Here is a 16,758-nt window from a genome sequence, read left to right on the forward strand (position 1 = left end):
GGGTGATTGGGATTGACATGTATACACTGATGTGTATAAAACTGATGACTAGTAAGAACCTGCTGTACAAAAATATAAATGAAGTAACATTCAAAAATTCAAAACAAAATCATACTAAGTGAAGTAAGTCAGACAAAGACAAATATCATGTGATGCCACTTATATGTGAAATCTAAAAAAATGATATAAATGAACTTATTTACAAGACAGAAACAGACTCACAGACATAGAAAACAAACTTATGGTTACCAAAGGGGAAAGCAGGAGGGAGGGATAAATTAGGAGTTTGGGATTAACAGATACAAACTACCATATATAAATAGGTAAACAACAAGGATCTACTGTATAGCATAGGGAACTATACTCAATATCTTGCAATAACCTATAATGGAAAAGAATCTGAAAAAGAATATATATATATATGTATAACTGAATCACTTTGCTGTTCACTTGAAACTAACGCAACACTGTAGATCAACTATGCTTCAATTAAAAAAAATTCTCCTAAGTAAAAAAATCATTGTAGTAGTTGGGCTCCCCTTCCCCCCACCCGTGTTCCAGTAGCATTACTGCAGAATTATGAGAAGAAATAGCTAAGAATGCATCCTCATGAGCTAGTCTCATGCATGCCTGCATTTGGCACAGTTGTTAAGAATCCGCCTGTCAATGCAGGGGACACGGGTTCGAGCCCTGGTCCGGGAAGATCCCACATGCCACAGAACAGCTAAGCCCATGCACCACAACTACTGAGCCTGCGCTCTAGACCCCGTGAGCCACAACTACTGAAGCCCGCGTGCCTAGAGCCCGTGCTCCGCAACAAGAGAAGCCACTGCAATGAGAAGCCCGCGCACCACAATGAAGAGTAGCCCCCGTTCACCGCAACTAGAGAAATCCTGCGTGCAGCAACGAAGACCCAACGCAGCCACACACACACACACACACAAATATATATATATATATATACATTTACATGGCACCTACTAAGTATCAGCTAAAGTGCTTCATCAATATTCCAGAGTGGCTAGAATGAGCCACATGGCAACCCGAAAATGGATACTGGTTGATTTGATAACAGTTTGCACATGACAATTTTTTAATATGCTCAGCATGTATTCCAAATGGAATTATCAAGAAATGACAAGCTTCCCTTTCCACCCACGCTACAGATCTAGATTTGGGCATCCGAATGATAAGAAAAGCTAACTATTTGCAATTTTATTTTAAAAGATATTCACTGTGTTCCAAAAACTGGTAGGGGAGTAATTGCCAGGAGAGACAAAGGCTGGGACAGTGGGATCTGATGGCTCGGGCTCTAAGTAAGCAGAGAAAAAGTAAACCCACTGCTTGGAACCCTGTCCCTTGCTTGACAGAGAGAGGGCAGTGGTGACGTAATGAGAGCTGTAGCCAGGCCCAGCAAGGGAGCAGAGGGGGCTCTGGGGCTCAGAGTATAAGAGTAACCATGGACTGATATGCTCCAGAACATTCTGGTATATTCCAACATTCTGAGGCTTGTATCCTCATGGCCAAGATCCCAAGGCAGAGCTAAGGTTCAGAAGCCCCCGACTCAAAATTCGTGGCTTCTGAGTAGTCTGTTTTACTGAATGCTGACCAAGAGAAGAAACAAGTTTTTCTTACTTTGCTCTTAAGTAAACTCCTGTTCAGTTGAGATGTTGGAAAGAAGGTGACCAACTCTTGCAGTTTCCCCAGGACTTTCCTGGTTTTAGCACTGAAAGTCCTGTGTCCTGGAAACGCCTTCATTCCCAGGCAAAGTGGGATGAATAGCCATCCTAAGGAAGTAAGAGCCAAGTGAATAGACTGGGTATTTCAGTAACAAACCATCAGAAAAGTGGCTTAAACAACTGTGATAGGGAAGAACAAATCTGACTCCATATTGGATCTGTTTCTTTAAACCTTTGTATTCTATTGCTTTTGCTTAGAGTTAAAAATGTTGCCTATAGGCTGAAATGTACAGGATAGACCATTCTCAAGGCTCTGACCTTTAAGGGTATAACACTTTCTCATTCATATAGAGATAAAATGTTGCAGAACAGAGAATAACATTTGTCTTGTTGGAGGTTTACAGGGTCATCCTGACCTGACCTACCTGGACAGCTGCAAGAACAAAGGATTCTGACACCAAGAGGTCTGCACCAACCAGCCATGCCCCTCCCTCACCTTGCCTTTAAAATGCTTTGCTGAAACTCCTTCCAGGAGTCTGGGATTTGGGGAGGCATAAGCTACCTGTCTCCTTGCATGGCCCTGCAATAAACCTTTCTCTGCTCCAAACTGATGTTTGGGTTTGTTTGGCCTCACTGTGCATCGCCTAACAAAACCACTGTCATTTTTTTTTGCTCACCATTACACATTCTTGGCTAGGATTGGCTGGGCAGTTCTTCCGCTGGTCTTGCTGATGATTTTTTGTGTGGCTGTATTCGGCCAATGTGTTTTCTGGAGGATGGTCTCAGCTGGGATGCAGGGACATCTGGGTTTTGCTCTCCCTGGCCAAGTAACCTCAGGGCTTCTCCCTTTACCATGTGGCCTCTCCAAGGGGCTTTTTACACCAGGGTAGCTGAAACTCTACACGGCGGCTCAGGAAGAACAGGTTTTGATCCTCGGAGTGCGAACCCTGCCTGGCTTCTCAAGGCGTTGGTCTGGAATTGGCACAGTGTACTTCCACCATATCTTATTGGTAAAAGGCAGTCACAAGCCTTTTAGAATCAGGGTGAGGGGACTATACTAGGAGTGGATACGAAGCGGCAGAGCATGGGAGCTGCCCACGTGACAGCCTACTCCAGAGTTGGCCTGAGATGCTCTCCGGGACTCACAGGAATCCCAGGTGCCTGACTCACTTCTGACCTGTTTGCTGGGCCACCTGCCTTACCCTCCTCACATTCTCAGAGAGAACCCAATATGAATAGTTGGACCTTCGGTCAGAGGCTTCAAGAGCTCTGGGTAGGTAGAGGACAAGTTTATCTCTATTATTCTTATTTCTGCAAAGTGTACTGAGGCTGGTGAATCCCTGTTAAGGTTACCAGAAGGTGGGTAAGATGCAACAGGTTAGGAGGCCTGGGTCTTACACTGCTGGTGTGAGGCAATAAAGGACCTGCCTCTTCCATGCAATGGTTCTTGGAAAGTGAGTGCCTATGATCAGGGCAGGGATTACAGAGGTCACCAAAGCACAGCCCCTGCCTTAAAAGAGCGGGCCCTTCTCAGCAAGGAACCTCCCGCCCTCGCCCCCAGTCTTGTCTGGAAGTTTACGCAAGTGTCACCATTGGTGCCTCCCTCCTTTCTACCTGTGTCTCTGCTGCAGCTCCAACCTCTGCCTTGACTCGGTTTCCCAGTCGGCTTCCCTCGTTCGGCTGCGAGCCTCCCGAGAGTGTGTTCTTGAACACACAGATAATCGAGGGGTGTATTCCCTGCCTGGGGTCGTCCAGCGGGTCCTCCAGGGAGCGCAGCCCAACCCCCTCCATTTCGGAGCTGCTCCACTTCCACCTTCCCGGGGTTCTCCTTCCCTCTTCTCCAACTCCCCCGCCCACACCCGCCTGTTTTTTTTTTTTGCTGGCGAGAATTGGGGCCCCTCTCACCCTCCCCCACCACAAACTCCGCCTTCAGAGAACCCCGGAGCTGCTGCGGGCCCTGCGGCTGCTGCTCGGCTCCCTTCCCTTTCTCCACCAGATCTCCTCTTCCATCACTGTGGGCGCTCCCTGGGCATTTCGACTTTTGGCTTCTTCTCTCTCTTCAGCTCGCCACCCGTGTCACCGCCCGGCCCGGCGCGTCCCGCCTCCGCTCTGTCGCTTTAAGCGGGTCCCCGCCGCCGCGCCCCTCCCTCACCCCTTCTGGCGCTCGGCGGCTCCTCGCCGCCTCTCCCGCTCCTCCTCTCCCGCTCCTCCTCCTCCTCCTCCTCCCGCTCCTCCTCGCCGCCAGCTCCGCTCCTCGCAGCCTCCGCGGACCCGCAGCCATGGCCGACATCAAGACGGGCATCTTCGCCAAGAACGTCCAGAAGCGACTCAACCGCGCGCAGGAAAAGGTCAGAAGCGGGTGGCGGGGACGCGGCGGGCAGGGCCGAGCCGGCCGGGGCGGGGGTGGGGTGGGGGGGAGCGCAGGAGGCCGGGCCGGGGTCGCGGGGACACCCTGTCTTCCGCCGCAGCCACTGCAGCAAGGCGGCACCCGGCGCTGCGGGGAGCCGGCGGGAAGGCGGGAGCGCCGGGGGCGCGCAGCCCCTGTCCCGGGAGGCGCGGGGTCAGCCCGGGTCTCCCGGCTGCCTCGCCGCTCCCCGCGCGGCTGGCCGCGCTCCCCGCCCTCCTGGGCGGGCGCCCGGCACGAGCTGTGGCAGGTGTGGCGGGTCGCCCGCGGCTCCCGGAGCTGAGCGCGTCTTCCTCCCGGCGCCCGCTGGCCGCGCGCCCGCAGGCGGCTGTTGGGGACGCGGCCCGCAGGTCCCGGCGGGAGATTGCGGCGCTGTCCTTCCTCCGGCGGGATTTCCTGGCTACTTGGGTGCAGCAGGAACAAGCGATTTAGCACAGAAGCTTATCTCCGAAGAAATCTGTTTGGATTAAGAAGGCTGATCGCGAAGAGCCAAGGGCTTTAATACAGTACTGTGGAGTGAATCCTGAAGTTCAAAACCGAGATCTAGATGCACACTTATTTCGTTTTTTTTTCCTTTTTTTTTTTTTTTTGAGGGGTCTCTCTGTATGTGTATCCCTTTTGACGCCAGTGTCCTTCTCTGGAAGGTCAAAAATAAATATGACCTGAACCTAACAGTTCTCTGCATATTTTTGCACAGAGGAGGGCGTTTTATTGCATTAAAAAAAAAAAAGAAAATCCATGTTGCACGGGTTGGGTTCCCTGGTGTTTCACAAGCCCCTCAAGACTGGTCACAGTAATTTATTTTTCTCCCCGAGAGGTGGGCACAGATGAACGTCATGTCCAAATCAAGCCCAGCCCCGAGCAGTTGGAGAGGTACAGTAGCAGGCACTGGGCTTTCCTGGCTTCCCTGCCCACTGCTTGTCATCAAGACCTGGCCAGCCCTGAGGTCTTCATTTGTGTCCCGGGCAAAGGACATTCATATTGTAGATGAAGCATTGTACTTGAAAATGGACACCGGCTAATGAGCCCCGCGGTCTGTGTCACTTGAACTGTGTTCTCTTTCACGTGGAACTATTTTCCATCCCTGGGATTCTGGATGTTTAGCGGTTTCCTGTTTTACTGGAAGTCAGATTTGCCGCGTTGCCCACTATGACGGTGAATTTCCCTTTTCAGACTTAGGCTCAGGCCCCCCCACCCCCGCAAGTTCCCATTGACCCCCATGAACTCAGCTGAAGGGGGCACTGATTCCTTTGCCTGTCCGCATGCCCAGAGGCTGGGTGCCTGCCTCTAGGCCCTCCCTTCACACATGCATGCTCTCAACGCAGTAAGAGGATTGTATTTCTTTTAATATCTACCCAAGCTCATCCTGAAGCTCCTCCTGCAGCTCCTTTAGCAGCTGAATTAACAAGGCTTCCTGCCCCTTTCCAGTCCCTGGCTACTTGTGCAGAAAGTAGCCATGATCTGCTGGGATCCTGGCCAGGTTTTGTCATCATTTTCCCATACTTCATTTCACGCACTGGTAGATATTCCTCCCCACCCTCTCCCTCCTTCCAAGTAAGTACTTGAATTTTAGGTCTGAAGCTTTTCATTGAATCCACTTCCCATCTGTGAGGGAATTTATTGATACAGTTTGCCTTTTGACATATTAAATTATTTCTTAATCTAGGTCACCAGCTGTTAATATGCCAGAAATAACTGAAAAGAAAATGTAATCTGACTTAGAGAGCATTCAAACCCTTATGAATTGTTGAAAACTCACTTTTTCATAATGGTGTGTATTATGATTGCAGTTGTGGTTGGTGGTTAATCAAGGTGGCCTAGGGGAGCCTTGAGCCAGGGCTTCAAGTGTCCTACTTTCTTCCCTGGGGAAAGCTGCGGATGAAAACTGCCTGTTGTACTTAGCTTAGGGGGTTAAGGCACCAAGAGGCTGAGAGTATGGGTTCTGCCCCTGGGTAAGTTCTGAGCCCATGCAGCGCATGGGAGAAGGGCATGTGGGAATCCAGATAAGGCAGCCCAATCGAGCCCAAACAGAAGCTGCGGGACAATGGAAAGCATTGTGTTGCTGTTTGGGCTTCATAAGACATCTCCCCCAGTGATTCCTTCTTTTTGCATCTTCGGTCTTCTCCTCTTATCCAGGTGCTCCATTGCAATAGTGATATGCTACGTATGTTTTTGAGACCCTTTGCTCCTTGTTTCTACCACCACATTTTCTCAAAAGCTTGTCCACTCCCTCGACTTTTCTATCACCTGTACTCCACCTAACAGCTTGCATGCATTTTGGCTCCAAATGCATGACTGAAACTACACTAAGAGGTAATTTATGGCTTTCTATGAATTTAAGGTACATTTTTTCTTATTGAAAGTCTGTAAAGGTTCATTGGAGAAAGAATGAAATACATATATAAGGGGAAAAAAAAACGCACCAACAAATTAGGACACATAAATTCTACCACTCAGAGATTTCACAGTCATTTGATATGTATCCCAGTACATTTGTTTCCTTACGTCTGTGTATATATTTATACAACTAAAGCAGGCGCATCCTATATGGTTTTGTAACTTGTTTATTTCATTTAATAATCATGAACGTTTTTCAATAGAGGTACATATTTTCCATCACTATTATAAGTGACTGAACAGTATTGGATATGTATGAGTTTTAATGGACCCCTTGTTTTTGGACACTCAAGTTTCCAGTGTTTTCGAATATAAATACAATCAGTGAGAAAACTTACAGGGAAAATGTTCCCACACACTCTTAAGTATCTCCTTAGATGAATTCCTAGAAGAAGAATTATGGTGTCAAAGGTGTGCTGCTTTTTATTATAGCTAGTTTGCCTTTCAGAAAGGTTGTGTCAGTTTACATTCTCACTAGCGGTCCATGGGACGTTTGCCAACAGCAGATAATAAAATTTAAAGCACTCTTTAGATTTCACATCGGAAAAAGTTAGTTCCTGTTTATTTCATGTTTCATTTTTAAAACCCGAACATTAGTTTCTTGCGTTCTTGTTTTGTTTCATTTGTGAATTGTGTGTTGATATTTGTGCCTATTTTGTGTAGCATCTCCATCTTGTTATTTGTAAGGGCAGAAAGTTTATCAATCCAAACATTATTTCTTCCTTTTCTATTTACTTTTTAATTTTTTGAGGATTTTTTTCTGTTATAGAGCACATTTATGTTTATATTATGTGTATGTTTTATATATTTGCTTAAATCTATCGATTGATTTTGCATGGTTTCTCTTTTGGCTGTTGAATAGGATCCTGCCACTTGTAAGTGTCAGAAAACTCAATTCAAACTGGCTTAAGGAAAGAAGAAGATTTAATTGAAAGTAAAAATACGGTTCTTGCACACATAAATTTAAATGAGATTTTAATAAATATATGTTTGTATATGCGCATAGGTGTGTGTGTTACATGTTAACTCATTTGATTCTATGAGGTTGGTACCATTACTATTCCTATTTTATAGATTAGGAAGAGGTCAAGTGACAGGCCCAAGGTCACCCAGTATGCAGTAAAGCTGAAGTTTGAAGCCACGCAGTCCAATACTTTCTCCTTACGTGGTACTGCCTCTTATAATTATGAAAACGGCAGGGGAAGACAGACTTCAGACCTGCATGGAACCGGGGCTCAACCACAGGCATCAGGGCTCAGGTGTCTTTTCCCCATCTCTCATCTCTGCTGTCCATCCTGTCAGCCCCATTCTTGGGCACGTTCTTCTCTTTTGGTGGCAAGATGGCTGCCAGCCCCTCTAGGCTAGGCCACATTTACAGAGAACTCCTCAGTATAGCCATCATCGGCCCAAATTTGGGCTTGTGCCTATCCCTGGACAAGAAAATATCTCTGGCCGAGGGCCAGGGCCATGGGTTGGATTGGGCCTGAGTCACAGGCTACTACGGAAGCTGGGGTGGAGAAATTTCCCCTAGACCATCTGTACTGCTGGTGGAGGAGGGAGAATCAGAGCACAGAAAATGGAATGGGCACTGCGCTGGCAAAATGAAAGGTGTCCAGCGCGACGCACTTCAAAGGCCTTCTCTGCCCCATGGTTGTGTAAATAATCACATAGCTAAGAGCTTATAACTTAACATTCACTTAAAAATTTCCCATCAAGTTAATATATGCACAGTTTAAAAAAATCAAATATTAGTAAAAGGCTTATTATGAAAAATAGCAGTCCCCTGTCTCTCCTTTCCTCAACTGCCAGTCTTGTTTCCCCAGAGGCAGCTATTACTAATCACAAATAAGCTTAAGATAGGAAAGGATCTGTCCTTTCTTATTTGGTGAAGACCGGTAAAGATTTAGCTCTCTTACATTCATCCTTCTACTTCCATATCCCCTAATAATAGAGCAAAAATTGTTGATTGCTGAGGATTATATTTTTTAAAAATTAAAGTATAGAAGAAGAATAGATACATGAATATGTATAACGGAATAACTTTGCTGTACACCTGAAACTAACACAACATTGTTAATCAACAATACTCCAATATAAAATAAAAATTTTTAAAAAAGCTTACTTGATAACATCAGATAAAGTATAATGTTTGTTGACTAAAGTGTACAAATCTTAATATTCAGCTTGGTGGATATTAATATACATATACATAATATGGATTTTCATATAGCTACCACCCAGATCAAGTTATAGAACATTTCTATTATAAACCGGATATCTGTCGTCCCTCATGTCTCTTCTGTTCTTTGTCTTGTTTATGTTCATACCTTTTTAATTCCTTTACCATCATTTCCCTGATGAACATCTTTTCTTGTATAATGCTTGTTGGTTATTTTGGTATCTTCTTTTGCAAAGTGTCTGTTAAAGTTTTTTGCCTATGTGTTTTATTTGGGTTGCTTGTTGTTTTCTTCTTGGTATGTAGTTCTTTATATATTCAGGATATGAATCCTTTGTCAGATAGACAATTTGCAAATATTTTCTCCTAGAAGGTGGCTTGCCTTTTTACTTTCTTAATGGTGCCCTTTGTGTGTGTTTAAAATTTTAATGAAGTCTTATCTGAAGATCAGGTTTTCCATACAGCTTTTTGTTTCCCTAGAGTTAATAATAGGCTTTATTTCTGTTTGCTTATTTTTTTATGAACTATTTAGAATTGTTTGTTCTTGCTTCATCAGCTCTGTCAAATGCCTGTCAATATCATTATCAAAGGTTCAATATATCAGGTAATGCAATTATATCCTCCAGTGAGCGACACCACTCACAACTCCCCTCTGTTTGGAGCCTCTGCCCTTTTGCTGTAATCTGGGCTGATTTTTTTTTTCTAGGCCTGCTACATAGCTGTCATCCTGGGTCTTTCCTTGCCAATGTTGGGGTTGAGGAAGGGACTTGAAGGCACATCTAATGACTGTCCCCCATTGTCATTGTTGTGCTTTAGCCTCACTTTCTGTAGTACTTGGTAGAACCAGGTTTTAAGCCGGAGTGTGTTTGTGTGTGTGACTGTGCAGTGAGAATTGGCTGCTTTTTCATTGGTTGCCTGTACAGGCACTTTTAAAAAGTAGTTTTCTCTATTCTGCTAAGTTGTTTCCATTCTTTTATCTACTTTTCTGCTTCTGTAAAATGTATTGAACTCATCCACTAGTAGTGCCTCTCCTCTTTTTATCCATGTATGTTCATACCTTTTTATTCCTTTGCTGTTTTTTGTTGGGTTTGGGGAGGAGACAGATGTAAACACATACAGTCAGTCTGCCTGTTTATCCAGAGGCCTTTTTTACTTAAATATTTAATCCCTTTGGGAATTTTTTGTCCATCTTTATTCATTTGTGAAATCCAGTGACATTTATTTGGTCTTAAGCCTCCTTGACCTCTATGCAATATTTAAATTGGTGGAGCAGTTTAAACATTTTTTAAGATTTAAACATTTTTTTTAATGTGACTCTAGTGAGCAGGGAAGCCTTTGGTATAATACTAGCCTTTTTCAGCATTAGATTTTTGTTTTTTGTTTTAATAAGAGAGTTATGCTATTTAAACTCCAAAGACATGCACTGTTTGATATTCTTTGTGCCAGTTTATCTGCCCTGAGTAATTATTGTAAAATAATAGGTGCGATTTTTTTCTTGCATTATAACTTCCCAAGTAAATTGCTTGAGGACAAGGACCAAATGTCTTGTGAATTGTATGTACTCGGTGATGATTTGACTTTGTATGTTCTTGCTAGTTTCCTTCCCAACCCTGCAAACACATTGTCTGAAAGCATCCTTCCACATTATTCTTTCTCTGACTTCTGTGAAATTATCATAAAGGTGTCACTATGTATCACTGTCATTTGAATTGTCATTTTGTGGAGGTAGTATAGCAAATAAAATTAACCTTATGAGTTCTGAGGATGGTAGGAACTCCATCAATACTAGGTTGAACTGTACTAAATTGTTATTTTTGTAAGTCAAACAGTCAAATATTGGTAAAATCCTGTGGTTCAACCCCACGCTGATTGTGTGATATGGCAAGAAAAAGAGTGTAGTCTCCTTCCATGCCTAATTGTGTGACATTTGTGGGTTTTTTTAAAAAAATTGTTGCCTTGCTGGTGTCCACATCTTGGTTTGTTCTCAAAGGGAGACATGTGGATGGTGTTTGTGTGTGCATGTGCTGATGTGTACGTGCCTGTGTTTGTTTATTTATGCAGATTGAATGGGAGAAGGAATACCCTGCTCTGACCAGGAGACACTTTCCATGGATCTCAGGGCCGACACTGTGGAAGAGTAGCTTGTATGACCATGTTTACGTTTGAGGACACTTTGGAGACTGAGTCTCTGAGACACATCCAGGGTTTCCCCTTTTAAGATCATCAGAAGACTTTGTTGTTGTCCGCTTCTACATTGTACAAGCTTCTACCTTCTCATCTACTAAGATAATTTTCTCTGGCTGTATTAGGAACTGACAAAACTAAAAATAATTCTGAGGACATTCTTGACAGTAAGGTTTCTTTCTTCATCTTTTTTTTACACATAAACACGCACATACCCATGCATCCTTTCTCCAGGAACAGGGAATTAGAACTGTAGGGACTGAGATTTTAATATTAGTAAGAGTTATCATTATCCTTTACAACATAGCATATTGTGTATGTGTGTGTGTTCCATAAATCATACTTTAAAAGTCAGCTTGTCTATGGACTGATACAACTTAAAATACCCGAAATACTTGTGTAAATAATATGGTCCACTTTACTAGAGGTATAACATTAGGTCCCATTTAAAAAAAATACTCTAATTAAATGGTTTCAACATCACATCCAGTGTATCATGAGAATCTCTTACTCCTCCCTGGGGTCCCCGTCCTGTGATAAGTTCAGAAATCCTATGGGGAGGGTCCCTTCTCTAAAGAAGTCTGTGGTTTTTACGATGGCCTTATGGAAAATGGTTCTAAAAGGGAATCCAGCATTCAGATGTCACTCTTGTCCCCCGGGGTGAGCACTGCAGTGTGTCAGGAACATGGTGGCCCCACTGATGGTTCTCACAGTGAGGGCAGGGCCAGGAAGTCTTTCTCTCTGGGATTATACTCAACTATGGCCACTGTGTCACAGCATGCCTGAGCTCCAAATATGTGAGCTCTTTATCAGTGGGCTTATTATTTCCAAATATACTTTCACATACACAGCTTCTCGCTCCAAGATTTCCCATCATGCCAGGGTTTCTAAGTTAGGAAATTCAATATCAGCAAATACTGATTATCCATTCCATTCCATGCCACTCCACTCTGTTCTGTTTTTAATAACATGCTTAGGGGACATACCAAATTGATTTCCAGCCTGCAGTTTGGGAATACTACCTTAGAGGACCTCCAGCATCCTTTCCTGTAAGCTGACTTTCTTTTGGGCCATCGGTCCATTTAAGGGTGTGTGTGTGTGTGTGTGTGTGTGTGTGTGTGTGTGTGTGATTAAGTTTCAAAAAAATGTTGTGAAGCACTTTGTGAGGGGATGAGTCGAGAAGGCAAAGAGTATTTAAAAAAATATGTTCTGACTTTTTAAGGTCTGGGTATTTCCACTTGACTCTTCAAACACAATTTTTTATTTTTCTAGCCACTTAAATTAGGGGCTGTCTGAGTAGAACTCCCGAGGAAATAACTGAGCCTGTGGGCTTGTATGAAGGGATAACAGATGTAAAGATTTCTTATGTTGCAGATATAATTTTCCAGATATTCTCTATAATGGCTAACATTTACATAATGAAGCTGCCATCATCACAGTTTGAGGAATTCACTGATGCAAGTATATAATAAGACTACATACACAGCATTGTGCAAAATTAACATGAGAGTAATCACGTTTTCCTGAGAACACATCCACAGGCCAACTTTTAATAAGTGAAGCTGAAACTTCATTCTTACTGATTCAGAGTAAGTCTAAATTTAAGTGTAGTGCTTAAGTAGATATATTTCCTGAATATATATTGAGTAAATCTCTTAATTAGGAATAATGTTGGATAAAGCCATGAAAAAGATCTTAGTTTTGAAATATTTGCTATGCATAATATACTTATATATATATATTTTGATTACCCTGAAGCTACTTACATGTACAAAAATCAGAAAACCATGATTTTGGTCATTTTCATCTTATTCTCATATAGTTGTTTAGTTGAAAGTTTAGTTCATAAGTGGGAAGAACCTGAAAAAAAATATATATATGTGTACATATATATATGTACACACACATATATACACATTTTTTCTATCTTAAAGTGCCTATAATGATTTAATAAAATACACATAGACCTATGAATAAATGCACTTTTGTTACGGCACCTGACACCTGTTGAGTAAAAGGATGCTAAATTTACATATTCTAATAGTTAATATATTCGATTGTGAAATCAACCTGGTAAAATTCAGTTATTCATTTAGAATCATTTATTAAGAATCTAAAAGACACATGCACCTAACGTTCATTGCAGCACTATTTACAATAGCCAGGACATGGAACCAACCTAAATGTCCATTAACAGAGGAATAGATACAGAAGATGTGGTACATATATTCAATGGAATATTACTCAGCCATAAAAAAGTGAAATAATGCCATTTGCAGCAACATGGATGGACCCTAGAGGTTGTCATACTGAGTGAAGTAAGTCAGAGAAAGACAAATACCATATTACATCACTTACATGTGGAATCTAAAGATATGGTACAAATGAACTTATTTACAAAACAAATAGAGTCACAGATGTAGAAAACAAACTTATGGTTACCGGGGTGGGGGAGAGAGAAATTGGGAGATTGGGATTGACATATACACATTATTATATATAAAATAGATAACTAATAAGGACCTACTCTATAGCCCAGGGAACTCTACTCAATACTCTGTAATGACCTATATGGGAAAACAATCTAAAAAAAGAGTGGATATATGTACATGTATAATTGATTCACTTTGCTGTACGCCTGAAACTAACACAACATTGTGAATCAACTATACTCCAATAAAAATTAAAAAAAAAAAAAAGAATCTAAGGCCCAAAAGGCACTTGCTAGGCACTTGTATTATAGCATTCAACAAAGACCAGCAGGAGGTGGTAGAGAGAGAAATCTTTGAATATACTAATAACTAAATAGTTATTAATGAAAAATCATAATTAAAAATTCTGTGAGGAGAAAAAAACCATTTGTCAATGTAACTAGGGAACTCACCTAGAGTGAGAGGATTGCATATACCTATCTGAAGCAGGTAGATGTTAAGCTAAGATCCTAAGGATGAGTTGTAGCCGTCCAGGCAAGGGGGAGTAGGGTAAGAGCGTGGGGATTTTAGGAGCCAGTAAGCATTCTAAACATCAGACTCTTTGCCCTTATTCAACTAAATAAGATAAAAATAAGAGCTGTAAAAAAAAAAAAAAAAAGAAGAGCTGTAGAATATACAATAGATAACGAGAATCGACTGTTAGCGTTGGCTTTATAAATGATCTCTTCTACCATTTGCATATTTATCAGAGTGGCAAAGTGGTCCCTAACTGGGATGGTCCTTCTGTAGTCACAATCCCTCTTCTGTGTGATCAGATATTTACTCTCACGTGTTGAAGGGTCCTTCTAGGTCAGAGTTCCCCCTTGATACAGAGGCAGGACACTGGTTCAGAGCTGACTTGCCCTCTGAATTATCTGTCATACAAAGATCCCTTTGTATAACAGCAGTAAACTCCAGCCCAATCTGCTTTTATGGATTTGTAAGGTCTCTTATCATACACCATCAGAAACTCAAAATAAATATGAAAGCCCTTATAAAATTCTTAAATGCCACACATCTGGAAACATTGGTTTGTCTTTAAAAGATTTGAATGCACTTGGATTCCCAACTTTTAATGAGAGAGAGAGAGAGAGAGAAGAGAGAGAACACACATGGTTAAGGCTGGCAGCAACTTGACTTACTTATGTTGTAGGCATTGACTTGATTATTTTGCAGGCTGTGGTCTTGAATTTAGGAATAATCTGAGATGATTTGCAGCTTGGGAAGAATCTTAAGTTTGGAAGAGAATCTTTTGTAGCAGGCAGTCTCTTCCTCTACCTAGTAATGGTTGCTAACAGTTGAGTAGCATAGATGGCCCAGGCCTTGGAAGGATCTCCCGTTTCGTGGTAGCACAGCCTAGAACAGTGTGATACCTTTCACATGCCCTGTGATTCCTCAATATTTGAGGCATTTGTACAAGACATCCAAACTCTTTAACCTACATGTTTCTATAGCAAAAAATCAACTTCCCACCTGCTCCCTGTTCAGTGGGTTCTTCTCTGAGTCTCTAGGAAAACGATTGCCCAGATTTTTCTTCCCACCCCTCTAGGAAATGCGTGTGACCATGGGGACCACTAGCATTATGAAACATGGTCAGGAGAGGGCTCTCCTGGGTACCTGTATTGGCCTGTGGTTGCTCCTGTTAAGCATAGGGAGTGAATCTGGAAATCAGGTATCTCCAGGGTAGTGTTTTCTCAATAGTCAGGAACATTTGGGGAGTGGGTGAGTTAAGAATGCAGATTCCTGGGCCTATTTAAAAACTTACCAGAATCTCTTATTAAGGCTTGGGAATATGCATTTTAATAAATTCCTCTGGTAATTCAAAGGTTTAATGAATCTGCAAAGCACACTGCTTTAGAGAAGGGCGTTTGGTTGAGATTCTGTGGTGGGTATGAGCTCCTAGGTCCACTCCAGGGTTATAATTTGGAGAATAAGGCTTTCTTCCACCCAGTGACTATAAATTTATCTCCAATGTAGTAGAGAGAAAAGGGTGAAAAGCAGTGCTCTATACTATGCTTAAAAATATCCTTATGCTTAACGTAGCCTACTTAGATTTCAAAGGAATCAGTTTTGTGGAGGCCAAATTGGAGATGTTTCATCAAGGGCCAAATGTCTTCCTTATGAGGAGTGTTGTATAGCATAGAAGATCGGAGTCTGTGAAATCTGGTTCTGTAAAAACCATTATAATTTTAGAATAATGCTGGCTAATGCATCAGTCACAAAAAGTAGAAATATTTGTCTCAAAAAACTGCTGTGTATTTTTGGTGGGTGACAGAAGGAGATGGGCGAGTTTGGGAGATATGTTTATAATTACATTGATTTTGTATGTTTTACTGTAGAGTGAATAGTAATGAGATTGCTTAATGTGCCTAGTAGAGAGTGTGGTCAAAACTCAGAGGATGGTTTTGGTCTCTTGTGGAAGAAGCCCCATTTGATAGGACCTGGATTATTAGATTCTAAGTTTAATTTTTTTTAAGGTATTTGTTGAGAACTTGTGTCTTTATTCTTAATGGATATTGTTTTACACTTTTCATTTCTTGTGATGTTTTTGTCTGTTTTTTGTATCTGGGTAATAATCGCCTCAAATAATGAATTGGGAAGTGAGCCATCTCCTATTTTTTGGAAGAGTTGATTCTTCTCTTAATATTGGTAGAATTCACCAGTGAAGCAATCTAGGCTTGGGTTTTTTATTTGCGAGAAGTTTTTTGATTGCTAATAAAATCTCTTAACTTGTTCAGGTCCACACAGGTTCTCTATGACTTTTTGAGTCAGTTTTTGTAGCTGAGTCTTTCTAGAAATTTTCCATTTCATCTAGTTTATTGATTTAATTTGTTGGCATATACTTGTTCGTAGTGTTCCTTTATGTAGTACTACTCCTTTTTATTTCTGTAAGGTTGGTAGTAATGTCACCTGTTTCATTCCTGATTTTAATAATTTCAGTCCTCTCTATTTCTTGGTCAGTCTAGCTAAAGTCTTGTCACTTTTGTTAATCTCTTCAAAGAACCAATTTTTTGTTTCATTGGTTTTTCTCTTGCATTAGCTGCATTCCATAAGAGTTGGTATGTTGGGTTTCCATTTTCATTTATCTAAGATATATTCCAATTTCCCTTTGATTTCTTTTTTTATCAATCAGGTATTTAGGAGTGTGTTGTTTTGTTTGCACAGGTTTATTAATTTTCAAAATTTCCCTTGTTAATGATTTCTAATTTCATTCAATTGTAGTTGGATAACATGCTTTATGTGATTTCAATCCTTTAAATTTATTGGGGAATGGAGGGTGGGGGAATTGGGTGAAGGTGGTCAAAGGTACAAACTTCGAGTTATAAGATAAATAAGTTATGGGGATGTAATGTACAGTATGCTGACTATAGTTAACAAGACTGTACTCTACATTTGAAACTTACTAAGAGAGTAGATCTTAAAAGTCCTCAAAACAAGAAAAAGATT

General features: G+C 41.8%; 1 protein-coding gene across 4 annotated transcripts in view; it reads left to right on the forward strand.

Moving 5' to 3' along the window:
- Positions 1 to 2,363: 2,363 nt before the first annotated feature.
- The window catches only part of AMPH (amphiphysin), a 181,910-nt gene continuing 167,515 nt past the window's right edge, over positions 2,364 to 16,758 (forward strand). For 3 of the 4 annotated variants that reach the window (XM_082399760.1, XM_082399761.1, XM_082399762.1), the window contains exons 1-2: positions 2,365 to 2,952; positions 3,743 to 4,027. In XM_082399760.1, the coding sequence (XP_082255886.1) occupies positions 2,911 to 2,952; positions 3,743 to 4,027 (327 nt within the window). In that variant the 5' untranslated portion in view covers positions 2,365 to 2,910. Of the gene's footprint in view, positions 2,953 to 3,742; positions 4,028 to 16,758 lie in introns of all 4 variants that reach the window. The other variant, XM_082399759.1, reaches the window with a different exon arrangement.

Source organism: Balaenoptera borealis (assembly GCF_965194805.1).
Source record: "Balaenoptera borealis genome assembly, chromosome: 7".
Classification (NCBI taxonomy): Eukaryota; Metazoa; Chordata; class Mammalia; order Artiodactyla; family Balaenopteridae; genus Balaenoptera; species Balaenoptera borealis.